The sequence below is a fragment of the Catharus ustulatus genome, chromosome 34 (genome assembly GCF_009819885.2).
Source record: "Catharus ustulatus isolate bCatUst1 chromosome 34, bCatUst1.pri.v2, whole genome shotgun sequence".
Taxonomy (NCBI): domain Eukaryota; kingdom Metazoa; phylum Chordata; class Aves; order Passeriformes; family Turdidae; genus Catharus; species Catharus ustulatus.
In genome coordinates, this window is record NC_046254.1 from 1,460,051 (window position 1) to 1,477,316 (window position 17,266).

General features: G+C 48.7%; 2 protein-coding genes and 1 long non-coding RNA gene across 6 annotated transcripts in view; 2 read left to right on the forward strand and 1 right to left on the reverse strand.

Moving 5' to 3' along the window:
• The first annotated feature begins 1,351 nt into the window (after positions 1-1,351).
• Positions 1,352-2,665, forward strand: LOC117009662. Of its 2 annotated transcripts, XR_004420509.1 has the most exons (4): positions 1,352-1,425; positions 1,456-1,538; positions 2,522-2,601; positions 2,632-2,665. It is a non-coding gene; the product is annotated as an uncharacterized LOC117009662 (long non-coding RNA). The 2 variants fall into 2 exon arrangements; XR_004420508.1 differs by having other exon boundaries at positions 2,522-2,651.
• Positions 2,666-2,712: 47 nt separating this feature from the next.
• LOC117009633 (fukutin related protein) lies at positions 2,713-5,334 on the reverse strand. Of its 3 annotated transcripts, none has more exons than XM_033083911.1 (2): positions 4,043-5,334; positions 2,713-3,011 (listed from the first exon to the last, which is right to left on the reverse strand). In XM_033083911.1, the coding sequence occupies exons 1-2, from the start codon at positions 5,311-5,313 to the stop codon at positions 2,795-2,797; spliced, it is 1,488 nt and encodes a 495-aa protein (XP_032939802.1). In that variant the 5' UTR covers positions 5,314-5,334; the 3' UTR covers positions 2,713-2,794. The 3 variants fall into 3 exon arrangements, with proteins under 3 accessions (XP_032939802.1, XP_032939801.1, XP_032939800.1); XM_033083910.1 differs by having other exon boundaries at positions 2,713-2,959; positions 3,991-5,334; XM_033083909.2 differs by lacking the exon at positions 2,713-3,011 and having other exon boundaries at positions 3,730-5,334.
• Positions 5,335-6,956: 1,622 nt separating this feature from the next.
• LOC117009617 (striatin-4-like) overlaps positions 6,957-17,266 on the forward strand; it is a 34,847-nt gene continuing 24,537 nt past the window's right edge. Inside the window, exons 1-4 of the mRNA XM_033083883.1 lie at positions 6,957-7,148; positions 9,280-9,383; positions 12,410-12,474; positions 16,282-16,342. Of these exons, the coding sequence (XP_032939774.1) occupies positions 6,957-7,148; positions 9,280-9,383; positions 12,410-12,474; positions 16,282-16,342 (422 nt within the window). The remainder of the gene's footprint in view (positions 7,149-9,279; positions 9,384-12,409; positions 12,475-16,281; positions 16,343-17,266) is intronic.

The following is a 17,266-nucleotide window of genomic DNA, read 5'->3' on the forward strand; positions in this document are numbered from 1 at the left end:
AAGTGACCAAAAATGGGAGAAAATGGAATAAAGGGAGAAAATATGGAATAAAAGTGAGGAAAAATGGAATAAAATGAATTTAAAGTGACCAAAAATGAGAAAAAATGGAATAAAAGTGAGAAAAAATGGGATAAAAATGAGAAAAAATGGGGAAAAATGAGAAAAAATGGGGAAAAATGAGTTTAAAGTGACGAAAAATGGGAATAAAAGTGAGAAAAAAATGGGAAAAAATGAATTTAAAGTGACCAAAAATGGGAAAAAATGGAACAAAAGTGAGAAAAAAATGGGGAAAAAAAAGAGAAAAAATGGGAAAAAATGAGTTAAAAATGACCAAAAATGGGAAAAAATGAAATAAAAGTGAGAATAAATGGGATAAAATGAGAAATAATGAGTTAAAATTGAGGAAAAATGGGGAAAAAATTGAATAAAAATGAGAAAAAAATGGGGAAAAAATGGGAAAAATGAGTTAAAAGTGACCAAAAATGGGAAAAATGAATGGAAATTGGGGGGAAATAATTGAAAAATTGGGAAAAAATGGGTGAAAAAATCTTAGAGGTGGCACTGGGGACACCCCAAAGTGACACAGGGACCCCAGAGGTGACACAGGGACACCTGAAGGTGACACAGGGAGCTCAGGAATGGCACTGGGGACACCCCAAGGTGGCACAGGGACCCCAAAGGTGACACAAGGACATCCAGGGTGGCACTGGGGACACCCAAAGGTGACACAGGGAACCCAAAGGTGACACAGGGACCACAGAGGTGGCACTGGGGACATCCAGGGTGGCACAGGGACATCCAGGGTGACACAGGGACACCCAAAGGTGACAGAGGGACCCCAAAGGTGACACAGGGACCCCAAGGGTGGCACTGGGGACACCCCAAGGGTGGCACAGGGACATCCAGGGTGACACAGGGACCCCAAAGGTGACACAGGGACATCCAAAGGTGGCACTGGGGACACCCCAAGGTGGCACTGGGGACACCCCAAAGGTGACACAGGGACCCCAAAGGTGACACAGGGACCCCAAAGGTGGCACTGGGGACATCCAGGGTGACACAGGGACCCCAAAGGTGACACAGGGACATCCAAAGGTGGCACTGGGGACATCCAGGGTGACACAGGGACCCCAAAGGTGACACAGGGACATCCAAAGGTGGCACTGGGGACACCCCAAGGTGGCACTGGGGACACCCCAAGGTGACACAGGGGACATCCAGGGTGACACAGGGACCTCCAGGGTGACACAGGGACCCCAAGGGTGACACAGGTGACAGAGGTGTCACCAGGATGTTTTATTGTCTTGGGCCAGGCTCCTGACCCCGGGGTTGGGGCACACAGGTGACACAGGAGGTGACAGAGGTGTCACCAGGATGTTTTATTGTCCTGAGCCAAACTCGTGACCCCGGGGTTGGGACACAAAGGTGACACAAGGATCCCAAGAGGTGACATAGGTGACAGAGGTGTCACCAAGATGTTTTATTGTCCTGAGCCAAACTCCTGACCCCGGGGTTGGGACACACAGGTGACACAGGAGGTGACACAGGAGGTGACACAGGTGACAGAGGTGTCACCAAGATGTTTTATTGTCCTGAGCCAAACTCCTGACCCCGGGGTTGGGACACAAAGGTGACACAGGTGACAGAGATGTCACCAAGATGTTTTATTGTCCTGTGCCAAACTCCTGACCCCGGGGTTGGGGCACACAGGTGACACAGGAGGTGACACAGGAGGTGACACAGGAGGTGACAGAGGTGACAGGAGCCCAGGGCCACCACCAAGCTCTCGGGGAACTCCACGTCCTGCCGGTGGCCCAGCCACGGCTGCTGGGCCAGGGGGTGGCACTGGGACACCCTGGGGGGCACTGGGGACAGGGAGGGACACTGGGGACATCCAGGGGTGGCACTGGGGACAGGGAGGGACACTGGGGACATCCAGGGGACACAGGGACCCCAGGGATGGCACTGGGGTATCAGGGGTGACACAGGGAGCCCAAAGATGGCGCAGGAACATCCAGGGGTGGCACAGGGACCCTGAGGATGGCACTGGGACATCCAGGGGTGGCACTGGGGACAGGGAGGGACACTCGGACATCCAGAGGGCACAGGGACACCAAAGATGGCACTGGGAGCCCAGGGGTGACACAGGGACATCCAGGGTGGCACTGGGACTCTGAGGATGGCACAGGGACCCCAAGCGTGGCACAGGGACAGCAAAGATGGCACAGGGACCCCAGGGGTGGCACAGGGACCCCAGGGACGGCACTGGGACATCCTGGGGTGGCACAGGGGACAGGGAGGGACACTGGGGACACCCAGAGGGCACAGGGACCCCAGGGATGGCACAGGAACATCCAGGGTGGTACAGGGATATCCAGGGGTGGCACAAGGACCCTGAAGATGGCACAAAGACCCTAAGGTGGCACAGGAACCCCCTAGAGGTGACACAAATGACAGAGGTGTCACCAAGATGTTTTATTGTCCTGTGCCAGGCTCCTGACCCCGGGGTTGGGACACAAAGGTGACACAGGTGACACAGATGTCACCAGGATGTTTTATTGTCCTGAGCCAGGCTCCTGACCGCGGGGTTGGGACACAAAGGTGACACACGTGACACAGGAGGTGACACAGGTGACAGAGGTGTCACCAGGATGTTTTATTGTCCTGAGCCAGGCTCCTGACCCCGGGGTTGGCACACAAAGGTGACACAGATGTCACCAGGATGTTTTATTGTCCTGAGCCAAGCTCCTGACCCCGGGGTTGGGGCACAAAGGTGACACAGGTGACACAGATGTCACCAGGATGTCTTATTGTCCTGAGCCAGGCTCCTGACCGCGGGGTTGGGATACTCCGGCCTCTCGATGACCCCGGGCCCGAACTTGAACTCCAGGAAGGCCCGGGGGTCGTTGGGAGCTTTGGCCCGCAGCCCCGCGAAGGCCACGGAGCCCAGCGGCGCCACCAAGCTCTCGGGGAACTCCACGTCCTGCCGGTGGCCCAGCCACGTCTCCTTGGTCATGGGGTGGCACTGGGACACCCTGGGGTGGCACTGGGGACAGGGAGGGACACTGGGGACATCCAGGGGACACAGGGACCCCAGGGATGGCACTGGGGTATCAGGGGTAACACAGGGAGCCCAAAGATGGTGCAGGAACATCCAGGGGTGGCACAGGGACCCTGAGGATGGCACTGGGACATCAGGGGTGGCACTGGGGACAGGGAGGGACACTCGGACATCCAGAGGGCACTGGGACACCAAAGATGGCACTGGGAGCCCAGGGGTGACACAGAGACCCCAAAGATGGCACAGGAACATCCAGGGTGGCACAGGGACCCTGAGGATGGCCCAAGGACCACAAGGATGACACAGGGACCCCAAAGGTGGCACAGGGACACCAAAGATGGCACAGGGACCCCAAGAGGTGACACAAGGATCCCAAGAGGTGACACAGGTGACAGAGGTGTCACCAAGAGGTTTTATTGTCCTGAGCCAGGCTCCTGACCCCAGGGTTGGGACACAGAGGTGACACAGGTGACAGAGGTGTCACCAAGATGTTTTATTGTCCTGTGCCAGGCTCCTGACCCCGGGGTTGGGACACAAAGGTGACACAGGTGTCACCAAGAGGTTTTATTGTCCTGAGCCAGGCTCCTGACCGCGGGGTTGGGACACAAAGGTGACACAGATGTCACCAAGATGTTTTATTGTCCTGGGCCAGGCTCCTGACCGCGGGGTTGGGACACAAAGGTGACAGAGGTGTCACCAGGATGTTTTATTGTCCTGAGCCAGGCTCCTGACCGCGGGGTTGGGACACAAAGGTGACAGAGGTGTCACCAGGATGTTTTATTGTCCTGGGCCAGGCTCCTGACCGCGGGGTTGGGATACTCCGGCCTCTCGATGACCCCGGGCCCGAACTTGAACTCCAGGAAGGCCCGGGGGTCGTTGGGAGCTTTGGCCCGCAGCCCCGCGAAGGCCACGGAGCCCAGCGGCGCCACCAAGCTCTCGGGGAACTCCACGTCCTGCCGGTGGCCCAGCCACGTCTCCTTGGTCATCATCCCTCCCGTCCCCACGTAGAACGGCCACAGATCCACGTGCAGCCGGTTGGTTCTGCTGTAATGAACCCTGAAAAATTCCCCTTCCGCCGCTTTCTCCCACAAAAACCCCTCGGGATCCTCCACGGGCCGGCCCGAGGCCTGCACGGCCGCCAGCCAGCGGCACTTGGGGACGTCGTCGCGGTACAGCCCCACGTCCACGTCGTAGTCCCAGGGGATGATGTCCCCGAGGCGCACGGCGCCCAGCAGGGACCCGCCCTCCAGCCAGTGGCGCACGCCGGCCGCCTCCAGCTGGGCCAGCACGTGGCACGCCGTGGCCCGCAGCGCCCGCAGGCAGCACGGCGGCGTCCAGCGCCCCTCCAGCAGGTACTCGGGGGTCTGGGCGCGGATGGTGCCGAAACAACGCGGCGTGTCCTTGGCGCAGCCGTGCCAGCGCCGCGCTCCGTCGGGCAGCACCTCCAGCTTGACGCCGAATCGCTCCAGCAGCGCCCGGCGGCGCGCGGCCGCGGCGTTCCGAGCTTTGGGGGACGGAGGAGGGCGCGGGGGTGAAGGGAAGGAGTCCGGGAGCAGCAGGATGCGCCAGCCGCGCACGGCGGCTTGCAGGGACAGCGCGGTGAGCGCGGGGGAGCTCAGGGGGAACGGCAGCGAGAAGAGATCGCGGGTGCGGAGGAGCAGCACGGCCGGGGCGCCGTCCAGCGCGCCACACCTCTCACCGCGGTCACTCTGTCCACTCTGGTAGCCATAACGCACCGTCCACGCTTTGACGTCCACCTCCAAGCTCAAACACCGCGGTCGCTGTCGCCCCACGGCCGCCGCCACCATTTTGGTGTCGTCGCCATCAGCGATGGCCTCCAGCGCGTCCCTCATGCGCCGCAGCAGCCCCGGCGCGGCGCGGGCGCCGTCGGGCACCAAGGCCACGTGGCGAGTGCGCACGGCCAGCTCCGGCCGCGGCGGGGGACGGTGGGGTTGAGGCCGCAGGGACAGCACGGTGACGCCGGCGGGGAGCGGCACCGGGGGGTACGGGGACACCTCGGCCGCCACCAGCACGGGGACGCCGGGGAGGGAGGAGAAGGAGCGGGCGGTGGCGGCCACGTCGTGGTCGGGGCCGTCGAAGTCGCGGAGGATGACGGTGACGCCGGGGAGGGAGGCGGGGACGGCGCGGGGGTGGCACGGAGGGGACGCGGCGGGGAGCAGGCGGGAGCAGAGCAGGAGCAGGTTCAGGGCGATGGCGGCGGCCAGGGCGGCCTGGCAGGGGGTGAGGCGCATGGCGCGGGGGGTGGGGGGGGGCTGGGGGGGTGGGGGGTACTGGGGATACTGGGGATACTGGGGATACTGGGATGGGCACTGGGAGGGGCACTGGGGATACTGGGATGGGCACTGGGGATACTGGGATGGGCACTGGGGATACTGGGATGGGCACTGGGAGTGGCACTGGGGATACTGGGATGGCGTGGGGGTACTGGGATGGGCTCTGGGAGGGGCACTGGGGATACTGGGATGGCTACTGGGGTACTGGGATGGGTGCTGGGAGGGGCACTGGGGATATTGGGATGGGTGTGGGGACACTGGGGATACTGGGATGGGCGCTGGGAGGGTCACTGGGGATACTGGGAGGGGCACTGGGGTTACTGGGATGGATGCTGGGGATACTGGGATGGGTACTGGGATGGGCACTGGGGTTACTGGGATGGGTGTGGGGACACTGGGGATACTGGGATGGGTACTGGGGATACTGGGATGGGTGTGGGGATACTGGGATGGGCACTGGGAGGGGCACTGGGGATACTGGGATGGTGTGGGGATACTGGGATGGGTACTAGGAGTGGCACTGGGGATACTGGGATGGGCACTGGGGATACTGGGGTTACTGGGATGGGCACTGGGGATACTGAGGTTAGTGGGATGGGCACTGGGATGGGCACTGGGGATACTGGGATGGGTACTGGAAGCGGCACTGGATACTGGGATGGGTGTGGGGACCCTGGGGATACTGGGATGAGCACTGAGAGTGGCACTGGAGATACTGGGATGGGCACTGGGGTTACTGGCTCATTAATGGATTAATTAACGCGATTCCTTAATGAGTTCGGAAGATCGGTGCTGGTGGCGGCGATGCCTCGGCGTGGCCACGCGGTGGCGCTGTGGAGGCGGGAATATTAATGAGGCGCTAATTAATGTGGTGCTAATAATTAAAGCACGCCTCGCAGGCCTATAAACCCCAAAAATCCACTAAAAACACCCCAAAATCCTCTAAAAAATCCCAAAAACCCTAAATCTTCCAAAATCCCCTCTAATGCCCCCAAAATACCCAAAACCTCCCAAAAATCCCCTCTAATCCCCCAAAAAAACCCACAAAACCTCCCAAAAATCCCCTCTAATCCCCCAAAAAACCACAAAACCTCACAAAAATCCCCTCTAATCCCCCCCAAAAACCCCAAACCTCCCAAATCCCCTCTAATCCCCCCCAAAAAACCAAATCCCTCCAAAATCCCCACTAATCCCTCCAAAACCGCCCAAAAATCACCTCTAATCCTCCCAAAAATCCCCAAAACCACCCAAATATCCTCTCTAATCCGCCAAAAAGCCCCCAGAAAAACCAAAACCCTCCAAAATCCCCTCTAATCCATATAAAAAACCCCAAAACCCTCCAAAATCCCCTCTAAGTCCCCCAAAAAACCCAAAAAAACCCCCTCTAATCCATCCAAAAAAACCCCAAAATCCCCTCTATCCCCCCCTCCCGTTTCCACGGCAACAGCGCCTCCTCTTGCCCCACAACTTCCGGTTACCAGCAGCATTTCCGCTTCCGCCCCACCACTTCCGCCCTAGGCCCCGCCCCTTTCCCGCTCCACTTCCGGCTCCGTTTGTGGCAGGAAGCGCCGCCGCGCGTGGCTCCCTTTGTGGCAGCCGCCATGGCGGCCGAGCGGGCTCCGCCGGCCCGGGCCCAACCTCCGCCCTCTCCCCCCGCTCCCGGCGCCGCCGCCGCCGAGCCCCCGGCACGAACCGGGCTGAGCCTGCCGGGCATCCTGCACTTCATCCAGCACGAGTGGGCGCGGTTCGAGGCGGAGAAAGGGCGGTGGGAAGCGGAGAGGGCCGAGCTGCAGGTGCTAATGGCGGCCTGGGCTCCCTCATGAGGGGAGGGGGCGCTGAGGGGACACCGAGGGGACACCGGGGGACACCGGGGGTGGGGTGGCCGCTGCTGGCGCCATCTTGGGAGGAAATGGCGGCCGGGGCGGCGGGAGAGGGGTGGGGACACCGGGGAGGGGGCGGGGGAGGGCACCGGGACACGGCGGGAGCGGGGGCGGGGATACTGGAATGGGATACTGGGGATACTGGGGATACTGGGATGGGGTACTGGGGGTACTGGGGGTACTGGGATGGGTACTGGGGATACTGGGAGGGGATACTGGGGATACTGGGAGGGGATACTGGGATGGGCACTGGGGATACTGGGATGGGTACTGGGGATACTGGGATGGGTGTGGGGATACTGGGATGGGCACTGGGGATACTGGGATGAGGTACTGGGGATACTGGGGATACTGGGATGGGTGTGGGGATACTGGGGATACTGGGATGGGGTACTGGGGATACTGGGGGTACTGGGATGGGTACTGGGATGGGCACTGGGGATACTGGGAGGGGATACTGGGGATACTGGGGATACTGGGAGGGGTACTGGGGATACTGGAAGGGGGTACTGGGGATACTGGGATGGGCACTGGGGATACTGGGGATACTGGGATTGGGACACTGGGGGTACTGGGATGGGGTACTGGGGATACTGGGATTGGGACACTGGGGGTACTGGGATGGGGTACTGGGGATACTGGGAGGGGCTACTGGGGATACTGGGATGGGTACTGGGGATACTGGGGATACTGGGATGGGATACTGGGGATACTGGGAGGGGATATTTGGGATACTGGGGATACTGGGAGGGGTACTGAGAGTACTGGGGATACTGGGATGGGTGTGGGGATACTGGAGATACTGGGATTGGGAACTGGGGATACTGGGGGTACTGGGAGGGGATATTGGGGATACTGGGGGTACTGGGAGGGGCACTGGGGATACTGGGATGGGATTGGGGACCCTCCCGGTGGCACCTCCCTGTCACCCTCAGAGCTGGGGACACTCCCTGAGTGTCCCCAAGTGTCCCTGTCACCCCTGAGTGTCCCCAAGGGTCCCTGAGTGTCCCCAAGTGTCCCTGTCACCCCTGAGTGTCCCCAAGGGTCCCTGAGTGTCCCCAAGGGTCTCTGAGTGTCCCCAAGGGTCCCTGTCACCCCCTGAGTGTCCCCTGATGTCCCCTGGTGTCCCCAAGGCACAGGTGGCATTCCTGCAGGGCGAGAGGAAGGGACAGGAGAACCTGAAGCTGGACCTGAGTGTCCCCTGAGTGTCCCCGAGTGTCCCCAAGGGTCCTTGAGTGGCCCTGGGTGTCCCTGTCACCCCCTGGATGTCCCCTGATGTCCCCAATGTCCCCAAGGCGCAGGTGGCGTTCCTGCAGGGCGAGAGGAAGGGACAGGAGAACCTCAAGGTCCCTGAGTGTCCCCAAGGGTCCCCAAGTGTCCCCAAGGGTCCCTGGGTGTCCCTGTCACCCCCTGGATGTCACCTAATGTCCCCTGATGTCCCCTGATGTCCCCTGGTGTCCCCAAGGCACAGGTGGCGTTCCTGCAGGGCGAGAGGAAGGGACAGGGGAACCTCAAGGTCCCTGAGTGTCCCCAAGAGTCCCCAAGGGTCCCCAAGTGTCCCCAAGGGTCCCTGAGTGTCCCCAAGGGTCCCTGAGTGTCCCCAAGGGTCCCTGTCACCCCCTGAGTGTTCCTGAGTGTCCCCTGAGTGTCCCTGATGTCCCCTGATGTCCCCAAGGCGCAGGTGGCATTCCTGCAGGGTGAGAGGAAGGGACAGGAGAACCTGAAGGACTCTGAGTGTCCCAAGGGTCTCTGAGTGTCCCCAAGGGTCCCTGTCACCCCCTGAGTGTCCCCTGATGTCCCCTGAGTGTCCCCAAGTGTCCCCTGATGTCCCCAATGTCCCCAAGGCACAGGTGGCGTTCCTGCAGGGCGAGAGGAAGGGACAGGAGAACCTCAAGGTCCCCAAGTGTCCCCAAGTGTCCCCGAGTGTCCCCAAGGTTCCCGAGTGTCCCTGAGTGTCCCCAACCGTCCCTGAGTGTCCCCTGATGTCCCCTGGGTGTCCCCTGAGTGTCCCCTGATGTCCCCTGATGTCCCCAATGTCCCCAAGGCGCAGGTGGCGTTCCTGCAGGGCGAGAGGAAGGGACAGGAGAATCTGAAGCTGGACCTGGTGAGGAGGATCCGGATGTTGGAGTTCGCCCTCAAGCAGGAGAGGTGGGGAAAAAAATCCTAAAAAATTCCTGAAATTTCTGTAAAAAGTCCCAAAATCCCCCCCAAAACCCCAAAAATCCCCAAAACAACCCCCACCCCAAAAATCCCCAGAAAAACCCCAAAACCACCCCCAAAAAACGCCAAAATCTCCCCCCAAAAAACCTGAGATCACCCCAAAAATCACCTGAAAAACCTAAAAAAATCCCATTAAAATCCCTCAAAAATCCCAAAAATCAAAAAAATCCAAAAAAATCCCCAAAACCCACAAATCCCGAAAAACCCCACCCCAAAAATCACCCCCAAAAATCACCCTCAAGACCCCCAAAAAAACCCCAAAAATCCCTCAAAAAATCCCCAAAATTCCCAAAAAATCCCTCAAAAATCCCCGAAAAATCCCCCAAAAAATCCCAAAAAACCCCAAAAACCCAAAACCCTAAAAAAAGCCACCCAAAATCACCAGAAAAATCCCAAAAGTCTCTCCTAAAAACCCCAAAATCAACCCAAAAAAATTCCCCAAAAATCCCAAAAAAAACCCCAAAAATCCCAAAAAATCCCCCAAAGTTCCCCAAAAAATCCAAAAAAAATCCCCAAAAATCCCAAAAACCCTAAAAAACCCCAAAAACCCCAAAAATCCCCCATAAATCCCCAAATATTCCCCAAAAATTCCCAAAAAAATCCCAATAATCCAAAAAAATCCCAAAAAAATCCCAAAAAAACCCCAAAAAAATCCCCAAAAATCTCCAAAAAATCCCAAAAAAATCCCCAAAAATTCCAAAAAAATCCCAAAAAAATCCCCCAAAAAATCCTCAAAAATCCCAAAAAAATCCCTAAAAAATTTTTAAAAATCCCCAAAAAATCCTAAAAAACCCCAAAAAATGCCTAAAATTCCAAAAATATTCCAATGAAATTCCAAAAAACCCCCAAAAAACCCCAAAAAACCCCCAAAAATTCCCCAAAAATCCCAAAAATAATCGCCAAAAATTCCCAAAAAATCCCAGAAAATCCCCCAAAAAATCCTCAAAAATCCCAAAAAAATCCCCCAAAAATTCCAAAAAAAATCTACCAAAAACCCCAAAAAAACCCCCAAAAAACCCCCAAAAAATCCCCAAAAAAATCCCCCAAAAAATCGCAAAAAATCAAAAAAAATCCAAAAAACACCCCAAAAAATCCCCCAAAAATTCCAAATCCCCCCAAAAATCCCCAAAAACCCCAAATCCCAGATCCCTAAAAAAACCCCACCCAAAATAACCAGAAAAATCCCAAAATCTCCCCTAAAAACCCCAAAATCAACCCAAAAAAATCCCGAAAAATCCCAAAAAAAATCCCAAAAACGCCAAAAAAAATCCCAAAAAATCCCAAAAATCCACCTCCAAAAAAATCCCAAAAAACCTCCAAAAAAATCCCTAGAAAATCTCTAAAAATCCCCAAAAAAACCCCAAAAAATCACCAAAAATGCAAAAAAAAATCCCAAAAAAATGCCAAAAATCCACCCCCAAAAAAATCCCAAAAAACCCCCAAAAACTCCCCAAAAATCCCCAAAGTTCCCCAAAAAATCCCAAAAATCCCCCAAAAAATCCCAAAAAAATCCCAAAAAAATAGCCAAAAAAATCCCGAAAAATCCCCAAAAAATCCCCCCAAATCCCCCAAAAAATCCCAAAAAACCCAAAACCCAAAAAAAACCGACCCCAAAAATCACCAGAAAAATCCTAAAAATCTCCCCTAAAAACCCCACAATCAACCCAAAAAATCCCCCCAAAAATCCCCCAAAAAATCCTAAAAACTCCCCAAAAAACTCTGCAAAAAATCCCCAAAAAATCCCAAAAATGCTAAAAAAACTCCCAAAAAGTGCCCCAAAAAATCCCCAAAAGCCTCCCAAAAAAATCCCAAAAAATCCCAAAATAATCCCCAAAAATCTCCAAAAAATCCCCAAAAAATCTCAAAAAAAATAAAAAAAAAATCCCAAAAAATCCCCAAAAAATCCCAAAAAATTGCCAAAAAAAATCCCTAAAAATCCCAAAAAAATCCCCCCAAAAAATCCCCAAAATCCCCCCAAAAATCCCCAAAAGAATCCCAAAAAATCCCAAAATAATCCCCAAAAATCTCCAAAAAATCCCAAAAAAATAGCCAAAAAAATCCCAAAAAATCCCCAAAAATCCCCCAAAAAATCCCAAAAAACCCCAAAAAAACCCAAAAAATCCTAAAAATCCCGAAAAAATCCCCAAATATTCCCAAAAAATTCACAAAAAGAATCCCAATAATCCAAAAAAATCCCCAAAAAATCCCAAAAATTCCCCAGAAAACCTCCCAAAAATCCCCAAAAATCCTTTTAAAAATCCCAGAAAAATCCCAAAAAATCAAAAAAAATCCCAAAAATCCCCCAAAAAATCCCAAAAATCTCCCCTAAAAACCCCACAATCCACCCAAAAAAATCCCCCAAAAATCCCCAAAATCCCCCAAGAATCCCAAAAAACCCCCAAAAATCCCCAAAAAAATCGCCAAAAATCCCAAAAAAATCCAAAAAAACCCCAAAAAAATCCCAAAAAATCCCAAAAAATCCCCAAAAAATCCAAAAAAACTCCCAGAAAATCCCCAAAAATTCCCCAAAAAATCCCAATAAATCACCAAAAAAATCCCCAAAAAATCCCAAAAAATCCCAGAAAATCCCCAAAAAATCGTTAAAAATCCCCAAAAAAATCCCCAAAAAATTCAAAAAAAAATCCCCAAAAATCCCCAAAAATTCCCCAAAAATCCCCAAAAAACCCAAAAAATCCCCCAAAAATAATCACCAAAAACTCCCAAAAAATCCCAGAAAATCCCCCAAAAAATCCTCAAAGATCCCCAAGAAATCCCAAAAAAATTCCAAAAAAATCCCCAAAAAATCCCAAATCAATCCCAAAAAAATCTCAAAAAATCCAAAAAAAATCCCAAAAAATCCCCAAAATATCCCTAAAAATCCCAAAAAATCCCAAATCCCCCCAAAATCCCAAATCCCCCCCAAAAACCCCAAATGCCCCAAATTTTGACTCCAGGTCCAAGTACCACAAACTGAAATTCGGGACGGAGGCGCCGGGGGAGAAACGGCCGGAGGAGCCCGGTGAGAGCCCAAAAGTTTGGGGGATTTTTGGGGTTTTTTGGGGTTTTGGGATTTTTTGGGGTTTGGGGGATTTTTTTGGGATTTTTTGGGATTTTTTTTTGGGAGAATTTGGGGTTTTTTTGGGGTTTTTTTTGGGTTTTTTGGGATTTTTTGGGGATTTTTTTTTTATTTTTGTGGGATTTTTTGGGGAGAATTTGGGTATTTTTGGGGTTTTTTGGGGTGTTTGGAATTGTTTTAGGGTTTTTCTTTTTAGGATTTGGGGTTTTTTGGGATTTTTTTGGGGAGAATTTGGGGTTTGTGAGGAGATTTTTGGGGTGGTTTGGGGTTTTTTGAAGCGATTTTTGAGGGGTTTTTGGGGATTTTTGGGGTTTTTTGAGGAGAATTTGGGGTTTTTTGAGGCAATTTTTGGGGGGATTTTGGGGTTTTTGGGGTCTTTTGGGATTTTGGGGATTTTTTTGGGATTTTTTAGGGATTTTTTTGGGGACAATTTGGGGTTTTTTGGGGTGATTTTGGGATTTTTTGAGGCGATTTTGGGGGTTTTTGGTATTTTTTGAGGTAATTTCCAGGGGATTTTGGGGTTTTTGGGATTTTTTGGAGAGGATTTGGGATTTTGGGAGGGGTTGGGTTTTTTGGGATTTTTTGGGATTTTTTGGGGGAGAATTTGGGGTTTTTGGGGATTTTTTGGGGATTTTTTGGGGATTTTTTTGGGATTTTTTTTATTTTTTGGGGAGAATTTAGGATTTTTTTGGGGTCTTTGAAGTTGTTTTAGGGTTTTCCTTTTTAGCATTTGGGGTTTTGGGGTTTTTTGGGATTTTTTGGGGAGAATTTGGGGTTTGGGAGGAGATTTTTGGGGTGGTTTTGGGGTTTTTTTGAAGCGATTTTTGAGGGGTTTTTGGGGATTTTTGGGGTTTTTTGGGGAGAATTTGGGGTTTTTTGAGGTAATTTTTGGGGGGACTTTGGGGTTTTTGGGGTCTTTTAGGATTTTTGGAGGATTTTTGGGGATTTTTTTGGGATTTTTTTGGGGACAATTTGGGGTTTTGGGGGGTGATTTTGGAATTTTTTGGAGCGATTTTTAGGGTGATTTGGGGATTTTTTTGGGGGGATTTTTGGGACCTTTGGGGTGGTTTTGGGGTTTTCCTTTTTAGGATTTGGGGTTTTGGGGTTTTAGGGGGTTTTTTTTTATTTTTTGGGGTTTTTTTGAGGAGAATTTGGGCTTTTTTTGGCTGATTTTGGGGTTTTTTGAGGGGATTTTGGGGGATTTTTTTGAATTTTTTTGGTTTTTTTTGTGGTTTTTGGGGGATTTTTGGGGTTTTTTTGGGGTGATTTGGGTGATTTTGGGATTTTTTGGAGCAATTTTTGGGGTTTTTTTGGGGCAATTTTCAGGGGGATTTTGGGGTCTTTGGGTTTTTTGGGGTTTTTTTATTTTTTTGGGGATTTTTTGCGTTTTTTTGGGTAATTTTGGGATTTTTTGGAGCGATTTTTGGGGTGCTTTTGGGGTTTTTTGGGGTGGTTTTTGGGGTTTTCCAGGTGGTTTTTTGGGGGGAAGTTTTGGGTTTTTTAGGATTTTTTGGGGATTTGGGGATTTTTTTGGGGTTTTTTTTTATTTTTTTATTTTTTTGGGATTTTTTGGGGGAGAATTTTGGGATTTTGGGGAATTTTTGGGGGGGAGAATTTGGGTTTTTTTCAGGCGATTTTTGGGGTGGTTTTGGGATTTTTTTGAATCGATTTTGGAGGGATTTTTTTGGGATTTTTTTGGGAGAGAATTTTGGGATTTTGGGGATTTTTTGGGGGATTTTTTGAGGGAGAATTTGGGGTTTTGGGGATTTTTTGGGGGATTTTTTACGGATTTTTTTTTATTTTTTGGGGATAATTTGGGGTTTTTGGAGTGATTTTGGGATTTTTTTTTCAGTGATTTTTGGGGGATTTTGGGATTTTTTTGGGGTCTTTGGGGTTTTGCGGGAATTTTTGGGGGTTTTGGTATTTTTTGGGGAGATTTTGGGGAGAATTTGGGATTTTTGAGGCAATTTGGGGGGGATTTCGGGGTTTTTTGGGGTTTTTTGGGGTCTTTTGGGATTTTTTGGGGATTTTGGGTTTTTTGGGGATTTTTTGGGGATTTTTTTGGATTTTTTGGGGGAGAATTTGGGGTTTTTTGGGGTGGTTTAATTTTTTGTGGAGAATTTGGGGATTTTTGGATTTTTTGGGGATTTTTTTTGGGAGAATTTTGGGATTTTTGGGAATTTTTTTGGATTATTTTGGGGAGAATTTGGGGTGATTTGGGGATTTTTTTTGAGTGATTTTTGGGGGGATTTTGGGATTTTTTGGTGGTTTTGGGGCTTTTTGGGGTTTTCCTTTTTAGGATTTAGGGTTTTAGGGATTTTTTTGGCATTTTTTTATTTTTGGGATTTTTAATATTTATTTTTGGGATGTTTTAAATTTATTTTTGGGGTGACTTTGGTTTATTTCAGGATTTATCTTTGGGCTGTTTTTGATTTATTTTTGGGCTGTTTTCAGTTTAATTTTGGGTTGATTTTAGTTGATTTTTGGGCTGTTTTTAATTGACTTTTGGGGTGATTTCAGTTAATTTTTGGAGAGTTTTTAATTTAATTTTGTGTTGATTTTTGTTTTATTTTGGGGGTGTTTTTAATTTAATTTTGGTTTTATTTTTGTTTTATTTCTGGGGTGTTTTTGATTTAATTTTGGCCTGGTTTCAGTTGATTTTTGGGGGTTTTAAATTTAATTTTGGGTTGATTTTTGTTTTATTTTTGGGCTGTTTTTAATTGAATTTTATGTTGATTTTTGTTTTATTTTTGGGGTGTTTTAAATTCAATTTATGGTTGATTTCTGTTTTATTTTGGGCTGTTTTAAATTGAATTTTGGGTTGATTTTTGGGGTGTTTTTAATTTAATTTTGGGCTGGTTTCAGTTGATTTTTGGAAGTTTTGAATTTAATTTTGATTTGATTTTTGTTTTATTTTTTGGGATTTTTTAATTGAATTTTGGGTTGATTTTTGGTCTTTTTTAAATTTAATTATATGTTGATTTTTGTTTTATTTTTTGGGTTGTTTTAAATTGAATTTTGTGTTGATTTCTGTTTTATTTTGGGCTGTTTTAAATTGAATTTTGGGTTGATTTTTGGTCTTTTTAAAATTTAATTTTATGTTGATTTTTGTTTTATTTTTTGGCTGTTTTTAATCGAATTTTGGTTTGATTTTTGTTTTATTTTGGGCTGTTTTTAATTGAATTTTTGGTTGATTTTTGGTGTGTTTTTAATTTAATTTTGGGCTGGTTTCAGTTGATTTTTGGGGGTTTTAAATTTAATTTTGGTTTGATTTTTGTTTTATTTTTTGGGTGTTTTTAATTCAATTTTTGGTTGATTTCTGTTTTATTTTGGGCTGTTTTAAATTGAATTTTTGTTTTATGTTTTGGGTGTTTTTAATTTAATTTTGGGTTGATTTTTGTTTTATTTTTGGGTGTTTTTAATTTAATTTTTGGTTGATTTCTGTTTTATTTTGAGTTGTTTTAAATTGAATTTTGGGTTGATTTTTGGTCTTTTTAAAATTTAATTTCATGTTGATTTTTGTTTTATTTTTTGGCTGTTTTTAATTCAATTTTTGGTTGATTTCTGTTTTATTTTGGGCTGTTTTAAATTGAATTTTGGGTTGATTTTTGGTCTTTTTGAAATTTAATTTTATGTTGATTTTTGTTTTATTTTTTGTGTGTTTTTAATTGAATTTTGTGTTGATTTTTGTTTCATTTTGGCTGTTTTAAATTGAATTTTGAGGTTCCTGAATCTCTTTTTTCCCCCCAGTGTCCAACGGCCCCGTGGAGCTCGAGGGGGTTTGGAAGGAGGGGAGGCAGCTCCTGAGACAGTGAGTGGGGATTTGGGATTTGGGGATTTGGGGATTTTGGGGGATTTTTGGGAATTTTTGGGGATTTTTTTGGGATTTATTTTATTTTTTGGGGATTTTTGGGGATTTTTTTGGGGTTTTTGGGGATGTTTTTGGGATTTTTTGGGGGTTTTTTTGGGGGATTTTTAGGTTTTTTGGGGTTTTTTGAGGATTTTTTGGGATTTTTGGGGGGATTTTTTGGGGTTTTTTTGGGCATTTTTTTGGATTTTTGGGGGATTTTTTGGGGATTTTTGGGGATTTTTTGAGGGGGTTGGGGATTTTTTGGGGGGGATTTTTTTGGGGATTTTTTTGGGGATTTTTTTGGGTTTTTTTAAGGATTTTTTGGAATTTTTGGGGATTTTTGGTAAATTTTTTGGGTTTTTTGGGGGATTTTTTGGGGATTTTTTGGGGGAATTTTTGGGTTTTTCTTTTTTTGGGGGGATTTTTTTAGGGAGATTTTTTTGGGATTTTTTAGGGAGATTTTTGGGTTTTTTTTTATTTTGGGGTTTTTTTGGGGTATTTTTAGGTTTTTTGGGGTATTTTGGGGGGTTTTATGTGGATTTTTCGGGGAATTTTTGAGGGGGTTGGGGATTTTTGGGGGGGATTTTTTTGGGTTTTTTTGAGGATTTTTTGGGATTTTTGGGGCATTTTTTTTGGTTTTTGGGGGAATTTTTTGGGGGACTTTTTGGAAATTTTATTGGCTTTTTTTGGTTTTTGGGGTTTTTTGGGGATTGTTTTTGTTTTTTGGAAGGATTTTTTGGGGCTTTTTTAGGACTTTTTTTGATTTTGGGGTTTTTTATTTTGGGGGCGTTTTGGGAGGAATTTTTGTCACATTTTGGGGTTTTTTGAGCCATTTTTGGTGGAATTTTTGGAGGATTTTTGGGGGAATTTTGAGGAATTTTTGAC

What these genes read in the sequence shown, in the direction of transcription:
- LOC117009633 (XM_033083911.1), bottom strand. Translation starts at nt 5,313, where the DNA reads ATGCGCCTCACCCCCTGCCAGGCCGCCCTGGCCGCCGCCATCGCCCTG. An exon ending in GGGACGGGAGGGATGATGAC is followed by an intron (nt 3,012 to 4,042) that starts CAAGGAGACGTG and finishes CCACCCCATGAC; the next exon opens with CAAGGAGACGTGGCTGGGCC.